Below are 10,219 nucleotides of genomic sequence, written 5' to 3' on the forward strand. Positions count from 1 at the left end.
TTTAACGTAGTCATTTTAATGCATTTAAAAAATTCCTTGCTTGACTATTATCACTCATAGTAATATTATTGGTAACAGTACAATGGTTTCAGTTTAATACTTTTAGATGAAGGTATTTTCCTCTGTTGTAATGTCTTCAGAGCTGCGAGTTTGACCTACATAATATGTGAAATGCAATACATGTGTCTGCCACTAGATGGCATTGCAGCACAATGACCCAAATATTAATGCAAACAGCTGAGGGTAAGGAATGCTAGATGAAATCATTAAAAACAGCTGTAAGAAAAAAACAAAGACTTTATTCCCAAATGGAACCATGTGGTACAACGAATAAACAACAATATTCATGTAAAATAAACATGAACAAATTCAAACACATTTGTAAAAACAAAACACAAGGGAAAACATGAAGATTTGTTGGTCTCCGTTGTCCTAGTTAGACACACTCTGCAGCAAGGTAATGTTGTCTCCTTTCAACATGATCCTCCCTGGGAGACAGAGGGAGAAAAACAAGTGTAGGTGGATCAGAAGAGCAAGATGATGGATGATAAAAGATTTAACAGTCAGTCACTTTTAGACAGTGTCAAGTGTCTACAGATGGCAGGGTTCACTACAGCACATGCAGAATACAAAACATGTATCGCTTCTAAATACTCATCAATCCCCTCACATTTCAGAGGGATTCTTCCTAAAGCCACAATCATTCAAGAGTATCATTATTACAAGAGCAACATGTGGCCTTATCATAGGCATACAGGAACATGTATGATTTATGATAATCTGCAAAACTTTTTTTTTACTGCATATTAGTGCTTCACTATAAAGGGCAAACACATTTCAACTATGTGAGATTTTAATGTATTTTCAATTTTAAATGAACAGAGAAATACTTTCAGTTATATTTTGTGCAACAAACTGACTTGAAAAACAAATTTCTGGCCAAAAAGAAAGCAATTACACTAATAATTTCAGTCCATCTCTGGAATTAGTTCATAGGGTGTCATATTGTGAAGCATCACTGTGATGATCACTGACTTGGTGCTGGACCAGAAGCAGGAAGGCATAGTTTTCATACTTTGTAATTGTTTTCACTTAGCATCATTTGTCTAAATATGAAATGCCACCAAATAACTGATGCATTTTTTCAGGGGACCAGCACAACTACTTCTGTTCATGGCATTTGTGTCTCCATGCTGTTCTCTAGGATTTACTTTTCCACTCTAAACATGGCAGCTCCAGGCAAAACCTTTTGATTGCATCCTGGAGGACTGTTACTTTAGGAAGAACTTGATTTGATATACCACTGTTTCAAAAGGGTAGAGTAGCGTTTTACATTTCACCAATAATATTTTGTGAAATACAATACTGGGGGTTATTCAGAAATTGTTATATCATATTTTGAGCTTATGCTCTCTAACTACAATACATTCAGCACTGTCTGCAATCACATGCAGCAGAGCACCATAGATGAGGAAACTGCAAATTGCACTCCTTTTCCATGAGGTATTTGAAGGAATGTTGCCAAATTGCTGGTGGAATACAAAGTTCAAGGTTCAGTATGCTTTAATGACATGACGGGCAGGGGCCTGTGTCCATAGCCGGTGGTTTTTAGCGCTGGCAGCACTTATATTCAATTCAAAACCAGTGTAGTCCAGTGTTCTGAGCGCTCATAACTCCCTGGGCAGAGAAAATGCTCTCAGCATCAGCTGCTTGTTGCTGTACTACAAGCGCTCTAAGTTGAAAGCAGTTTAACCTCGTTAACGGCGTTGTGTGAGAAGGCGGTAGTGGGGCAAATAAGCCGGGCTGTAGGCTAGGCTAAGAGCAGCCCCACACAGACCTGTCGTACCAAGCTTCTTTCTCGCGGGTAACTGCTCCCTCGCCAGCATGATGGATGACGTGAGGCTGCAGATTTCTAACCATCGCTTGGACGACTGTGTTTGCTGCTACAGAGGAGACTGCCAAACATTATTTCGTTGTGTTTATACTATTCAGTGACAATAAACAACTATCTATCCATCTAACCTTTGGAATAGCACCGGGCTCATCTATCTCTCATCTCCCTCACCATCAGAATCAAGAATGATAGTGTAAAAGAAACCAATCTGACTCGTCTTTATTTGGCCATAGTTCTCAGGTCTATAGCTGCTGCCTGTGTCAAGACAGGATTTTTTTACAGGTTCTGAATGTCTTCTGTGTGATATTTACTTGAAATACAGAAATATGAAGCACACAGAGCTATCTTAAAATAACATTAATGATTCTACCAATGAGAGGGCAATTCTTTTGTCCTAACGTAGCAATAAGGATCACCAGTGAGAAGGAAAAATTAGGTAATCTGCACTGCCAGGGCTAAAAAAAAACAACAAAAAAGCTAGCTATGGACACAGGCACTAATAAAGAAAAATTAGCACAATAGACATTACACGACAACATAATTTGACATTACCTTTTATCAAAAAACTTAGATAAATCTTCAAATAAAGACTGAGGCCTTTACCTTTAAAAGGTTAATTATTTAGGCAGGCCCTTCGTTCTAATTCCCACTGAGAATAATAATTGACATATGTTAGTACAAAGCTAGTATTATAATGTCACTTCAATAGGTACTGCCAAAATACAACAGTTTATAAAGTGGGGATTATATGGTAACTAAATAATATCCAGATCACAGCAATAACAATATAAGTAATGACAATATTCTTATTTAGTTCTAAGTAGGCTAAAAAGGTTTAAATAAAAGAGTGGTTGAAAAAGGTAAACATAACGATTAACAGTTGCTTCTCTTTTTCTAAGTCACACACTTTCTCATTTAGTGAAAGTAATGATGTTCAGTTCATCTTAAAAACATTTTAAATCTGAGCTCAAAGAGTGACAGCTTATCCCCCGAGTCTTAGCACAGATTTATGCTTATCTTAACTTTGATGGTCAGTGAATGGTTGTGTAGGGATTATGAGGGATTGATCATTTTGGGCGGTTAGTTTATTTTCTTTGTCCTTAGATCAGGCTGGGCAACTACATAATCTCATAAAAGGCTACAATTATTTTTGTAGGGTTGTCAAAATGGCTACACAAAGGCATTTCAGTTTATAGTAGTACCATTATTGCCTTTTGTAGAAGCACTTTCATTTTCAAAAAATGAAAAAAACTTTATTTTTGGGCAAATACTAAGCTATTTTGAAGGCATTACTGTTTTTAATTGAGATCCTTGATAACAAACAGGTAGTCTAATGATACAATTTCTGTGTTGTATCAAGCATAATCACAAACTGTAAAATTGTCCAGTATAATCCTAATCCTGTGTTTTTAATCAACCCATGCAGCACTAATAAATTATGTCTAAAATCCCAGAGGTCATAAAACTATCCATTAAGTTGACAGTCACATACAGATCATGAATATCTCTGTATAAACTGTGGCTCATCACACAAATACAGGATATACACACTGTATGGTTAATGGAAAAAAAAGACAAAATAAGTTAAGCTTTTCAGTAACTAAAAATATTAATCTTGTAACAGTCAGCCATGTCAGGTACACAGCAAGTGTCTACTCTTATTAAAACAAGAATTTATCATATTGCTACAACATTGAATCCACATCTGATGTCAGTATCCAATAAATGGTATTGCTCTACTTTCTGGTGTCTGCTATTAACATGTTTCAAAGCAGGGTTAGCAAAGTCAATTTGGTAAGAGTTTCTAGGCAACTGCAACCGTTTACAATAAATCTGAGTAAAGCAAAGCTAAAAACCATGATGAAGGGAAAAAAGCATGTTTCCAAATGTAAGGTGCCCTTACCCAGAGGCTTTCTGTTCTTAGTCTTCATGTGGACTTCCTCAGCATCATCAAGAACCAGGTTCATGTACTCATCAAAACCCTATGAATTAAAAAAAAAAAAGATAGCGCAACAGTCTGTGGGTCAGAAAACACTTTTTACATCTATTATCAAGTCAAAAATGTTATAAAAAAGGCTGAATGTTAATTAACATCAGGTTTGATCACCTATGTGATTGAAACCCTTTCCTTAAATTTAGACGCAAATGACTAATTTGAGGGGCAGGCAGTGCAACATCACTTCCCGCTTTACAATGTAACTGCACATCCATTTGGGAGAAAACCGGGCTTCAGATTGAATGTTTAGAAAACATTGGTTACAAGATTAAAAGTTGTTGGTGTGTTTTGTGCCTTAAACAATTGAAAAGCCATAATTTAAGGCATGTTTTGTTACTCTCAAATGACAAAAAGAGTGCAAAAGAGTAGTTGTGTGTCTTCAGGCTCAAACTACAGAGGAGTAAAGAGGGCAAGTGCTGGACCGGTGCTGTTCTTAATGACTTTAAGCTAGCGATTGCTCTGCGACAGCAGGGGCTGTAGTCTGTCCACACACATAAGGTACGTGATGTCGGTTTATGACATTTCCAGTCCCCAGATGGGACTGCCTCTTTTTTTATATAGAACCTATGGTATGCATGTGATGACATAAATAAAATAAAATGTAAACATTTGTTCCCTGAGGTAAATGCACTCCAGTTGGCAGGCATCAGGATTCATATCGCTGACGTCAGGTTAGGGTGTCAAATCACACAACAATGTAAGAATATTCCTGATGGGCTAGTCTTGTCAAGGAGTGATCATGAGGAGTCTTGGATGCATCATTAATTATGTCAAACTACAAGACCATCTGTGTTCTATGCGTTCTACGATGAGTGGCTGCAACATTGCAGTCTGGCCGAAATCTGGCTGAATTCATGTAGTCTGAGCCAGCTCTTACCTGGTTTGCTCAAGCCTCTCCATGAATGAGAGGGCCTTAGATGCAAGTGAGGGATGCACTAAAGGTACTTGGAATGCACCCCTTGCCTCCTACATCTCAGGTCTACTTTCAGAAATTATTTCATGGTTTCTTTACACACTGTGATCCAATTTTGAGAAGGAAGAAAAATGAATATAACTTACAATAATGCAGCCCTCTATCCTCATGTTCACCTGTTCATACAGCCAGACCTGGATACGAGAGCGCTGAGAAAGAGAGGGACAAGACATGGGGGTCCTAAATTATTCCTATTACACAATATAGAATTCATAAATAATGGGAACAAGTTTCGGTGTATACTTACATTTTGTAGATACCTGAAAATTAGGTTCTGACACAGGTAGTCAAGAAAATTCAACAGAACTGGACAAACACAGACACTAATACAAGCTAGTTTAAATTCAACTTAATTATTGAAAATAAATGGTTATGGATGGGGTTGCTTGGTCGATTATCTACAGACAGCTTTGGTAAATCTACACTGAGCCATTAATAAAAATATACCTAAGAATATCGGCTATACTTCCACACAAACTCCTTTACATTACATTATTGAAACTCTATGAAAATACAGTTGTAACGTTGTGGTGTCTCTAAAATGCTACTTATTTGTGTTCATGTACTACAGTGAATAGCTTTGTTTAACGTAACAACGGCAGATAAAGCTAGCACCATAGCTAACCAGCACATTTTCACCAAAACCAGACCCAAATAAAACATTTAAAATCAACATACAAAGTCCTGAATGTACCCATCATTTAAAAGCTGCAAATATTAAGCATATATCCTTATTCAGACTTTGAGGATATAAATGTCCGGATGGCAAATGAGAAAGGGTTAGCTTCAATGCTAAGTTATTGTAGCAAGCAACCGTGTCTGTCAGTCTTTGAAATAAAGAGGATACAATGGGCTGAACCATAACCTTCTGGACCTTCTGTCCTTGTCCTCTGTACGCCATTTCTCCAGATAATCAATACCAGGGGTTGGTATAAAATGAAAAAATTGCACCTTTTCAAAGGCGCAGAAAAACGAAACGCTCACGTTGCGAGATTGCTTCAATGGCGGGTTTCCTTCCGCGTGTTGGCCCGGTTAAAATAAAGCCATCGTATAATGCAAACAGCGCCCCTTACGGTTGGAGGTAGCAACTGCACCCACTTGTTGCTCAAAAGTATGATTTTTAAATATGAATAACTGTGTTTATTGGAACACTCAACCACCAAAACAAATTTTAATGCATACCTTATGTCCATAATAGCCTTTTGGGAAACACAAGACACATGGGTACCTATTGATATAATTTGTGCCAGGGGTGTCAATCTCAATCACAGCAGGGGCTGGATTCTGGGTTTAGGTCTAACCTGAGAGCCTAACAGGGTCAATATTAAACCATAACTGTCAACCTCATTTTCACCAGTAATAAAATATGGAAAAAAACCAGCACTGATGATAAATCATTTGGAAATTCAAAAAAGAAAAAAACAACTTATTAGTTCAAAAGATCAGAACACAATATTAAAAATAGAAAAATAATGTTTTTTTTAAGAGCAAATATATGAGGACAAAGTTGAAATCATAAGTTTGAAAGGTGAAAATATATGATCAAATTTGAAATCATGAGTTTAAGAGTCAAAATATGACTTAAAATTTTAAATGTGAGTCTGATAGGTCAAAAAATGGAATTAAAAAGCCAAAATTTGGAGTTGAAAATGTCAAAATATGAGCTAGAATTCAAAATGATGACTTAAAAAGTTAAAAATATGACTTAGATTTAAAATTGGGAGTTTAAAAGGTCAAAATATGATATCAAAAGTAGAAATAATTAATTTAAAATGTCAAAATATGAGAAGAAAATTTGAAATCACAAGTTTAAAAGTCAAAATATGGGATTAAAAAGCCAAAGTAAGGAGTTGAAAAGGTAAAAATCTGACTTAAAGTTTAAAATTGGGGATGTAAAAGATAAAAATGTGACATATCAAGTCCAAATTATGATCTGAAAAGGTCAAAGCATGAAATGAAAAGGAAAAATCATAAGTTCAAGTCATAATCTTGAGATGCAAAATTAAAAATATGAAATAAAAACACAAATTAATCCTTGACTATTTATGAAATCTTTCTTACTCTTTACTTTTTCTGATTTTTATGGCTTAACAACTTATACTGGAGGAAATCTGCAGACTTCATACTGGTGGGCCACATATAATACAAATATGATATAATCTTGCGTGCTGGATAAAATTGTTCCACGGGCTGGATTTGGCCCATGGAATAATTGTAAGTCCTTGGGACTTTTATAGATGGCTTCACACCACTCAAAAAGCCTCCAAAGTCTTCATAAAAAATGGTTGGGTAGATTCTTGCAGATTTACTGAAATAATAAATTGCTGGATTATTGTGTAGAGTGGCATGCAGAAAAAGACTGCTCTACAGAATGATCAGGCACACATTCCCACAGAAACACTTCAAAATCTTGTGGAATGCCTTCCAAGAAGAGTGGAGGCTGTTATAGCTGCAAAAGAGGGGACAACTCCATACTAAAGTACATGTATTTGAATATAATAACATTACAGCCGCTGTTGCAAACAACAAATAACGGTCAAATAAATGCAAGTAATCCTTTTATTGCAATGAATCAGTTTCATTGATTATAGGTTTATTTTATGTACTGAAATTTTCCTGACTAGGAACTCAGTAAACACTAAATAAATCATTTTGGAGCTATTTAAAAAAAAAAAAAAAAAAGTTCTTTTCTGCACATTGTTGGAATCTGTATTTCTCAGTTTTCCCCACTGGTTCTATTTCAATTTCCTGGGATTCCCATTTATAAAAAACCCTGTTGAAATTTGATGATTGTTAATTAATATAGGGTTTCTTGTAAAAATTTATAATTTAAAATAGAAGTGAAAACAAAAAAAAATATTTTTATCCCACTCAAGCTTAAAACACGACATGTATGAGGGATTTAATTGGGTTTTTTTTATACATACCAACTTTTGTCCTCAAGGGGGTGCTGTGGCCTGTAAAATAGTTCCTTGTCTGCACTGAAGGATCATTTTATCAGGCCACTGAACTGTTAGAAAGACTTTGCTGTATTCTCCCTGGCCCATCAGAAGACAAACCAACATCAGAATCTATTCCTTATCCGTCATTTTTCTCATATGTTTTTGGCAACAAATTTTTTTTATTGCTTTCAAGAAAGCGTCAACCTTTATCTTCCACATCAGAAAATAAAGCCCCGTTAAAATACATCTCCAGCTCTGAGGCTAAGAGGAAAGCCAGATAGATCATGACACTATGCATCAAGCCATAATTGGACAAAGCTTTGCCTCTGATATATATAGATGGTTTTATATAAAGTAGGATTGGCAATTTCTCTGTTGTGCACAGTATACCTGTAACATGATGAGTTGAGTCTGGGAGACCAGCCTTGAGTGTGCAGTTAACAATAGTATTAATAACATACAACACAGGCTTGTCCCATTGCTCCGGAGAGAAAGTGTGATGGAAATTAGCAGCCGAGGACAGACAAGATTCCGCAAGTGGGGGGAAAGAAAAGACCCAAGGAGCCTCGATGGCGCAGGCCTGGGTGTCACCTTTCAGAGCAGGGACCCCTCAGCCACATCTTAAAAGGCTGGGCTGCTGTGGCTTGTGCTAGACTGCGTCCCTCATCAGACATCGCTGTCAAGTGCCACATGCTTGTCTTTGTGCTATGAGAGCAGGAATGGGCTGCTGGCTCTCAATGCCACACGCTGCTCACATTCTCAAGGAAGACTGTGAGAGGGGAGACACTACAGACACAGGCACTCCAGCTGGCTGCCACGGAGGCCTCGGAGTCAAAATAACAATGAGGAGGCCAGTGTTAACATGAACATATGAGCCTCAAACTGCTGTCACGGCCTTATTCACAGTCAAGGTCATGAGGGCATCTTCTGAAGTTTGCCAGGAAAGTGGATTGAGTTCATAACAATGAAAAGGTTCCCAGCCTTTTACTGGAGCCCTTTATTTCTATCAAAAATAAGCTGAGCCTCCCTGGACCTACACAAAATTGATAAACATTAGCAGTAGTGAAAAACTACCTCAAATTTCAAAGATTTCATGCTAACCTAAATTCCATGCAGAGCTTGCTAAGTAGCTTACCATTTCTGAATGAAGAAATGTGAATTTTTAAGTTTTATCTACAGAATATAAGTACCAGCAAGTCAGAGGCACAGCACACGTCAACAGTCTTGGGACCTCAGTAAGGAGGGCCTCCTTAGAACTGCAACATTTCAACTATTAAACCATTGCAGTGGCTCAAAATTTCCTATGACAGTGGAAAACCTCCTTAAGGGGGCCCCATTTGAGGAGGAAAAAGCAAGAACACAGTGTAAAGTGGAGCAGATAGTTTTGTCTAAATGTTAAGGCTATATTTGACATGCACATGCATACAGCTGGAGCCCTCTGTCTATACTCTGCATTCCTTTTGTCTGTATTTCTACACATTCCCTTGGACCTTTCAATATAGACCAACCATTGCAATACCACTGGTAATTGTAAGGGCTGCAAACACTGAAAACTAGGAGGATATACTATATGACGATAGCTAAACCAGGCAGTAACATTAGAATAATTGGGCAGAGATCAGACCAACCAACAGCACAGGAGAGGTGGAGGTCTGTCTACCCAGATGCTAATGAGGTTTCCATAGCTGTCAGTGCAACAAGGTTAAGATTAAGATAGTGAGATGACAGAGAGTACAGTATTACGCTATGGAGTTATCCCCATTATGATGAAATGTCAAATTAAATGGATAAGAACATCCAAGTGAAATGTACAGTGCTTAACAAATTGATTAGACCACCTGTCATATTTGTCTCAAAGACCATCCAGCATCATGAAATGCTTTAATGCGGACTCTTTCATTTTCAGTGAGCTCGCCACGTTTTACCATTTTGAACAGGAATGAGGGATTTCAAACTGAATTCACCCAAATTTGAGCCGGCTCACTTAGCTTCTCTGAGAAGTCAGAAATTAATCAAGCATAACATTCAACTACTAAAACTATTTTTTCTGTTCAGGAATGCAAGTAAATAACTATAATTTGACATATTAATCAAGAAATAATAATGTGCTTTACTATTTTTTCAGTTTTTTTGTAAATCAGTAAATTTGAAAATTCATAGATAACAATAGTAATTATATTTTAGCATTAAAAATATGATTATATATTATATATCATATAAGAGCTTCTACATATTGGTGTATTAACCATTGCAGAAACATAAAAAATGATTTTGGTAATTACCAATGCTGTTAATTTAGGGCAGCTGTGGCATAAACCTTACTTTGGTTAGGGTTAGGGTGGTCAAATAAATTTGTTAAGCACTATAAGTTCAAAGGTTTGTGTTTTATTATTCATTTCAGTGAGTGATGCAGC

At 36.7% G+C, this 10,219-nt stretch overlaps 1 protein-coding gene across 1 annotated transcript; it reads right to left on the minus strand.

Moving 5' to 3' along the window:
- Nucleotides 1–279: 279 nt before the first annotated feature.
- snrpe (small nuclear ribonucleoprotein polypeptide E) lies at nt 280–5,886 on the minus strand. Its single transcript, XM_041815799.1, has 5 exons — nt 5,711–5,886; nt 5,111–5,137; nt 4,950–5,012; nt 3,798–3,876; nt 280–488 (listed from the first exon to the last, which is right to left on the minus strand). Exons 1-5 carry the CDS (start codon nt 5,762–5,764, stop codon nt 433–435), a joined length of 279 nt encoding a protein of 92 aa, XP_041671733.1. The 5' UTR covers nt 5,765–5,886; the 3' UTR covers nt 280–432.
- Nucleotides 5,887–10,219: the final 4,333 nt, after the last annotated feature.

This window comes from Cheilinus undulatus, linkage group 3 (assembly GCF_018320785.1).
Source record: "Cheilinus undulatus linkage group 3, ASM1832078v1, whole genome shotgun sequence".
Taxonomy (NCBI): Eukaryota; Metazoa; Chordata; class Actinopteri; order Labriformes; family Labridae; genus Cheilinus; species Cheilinus undulatus.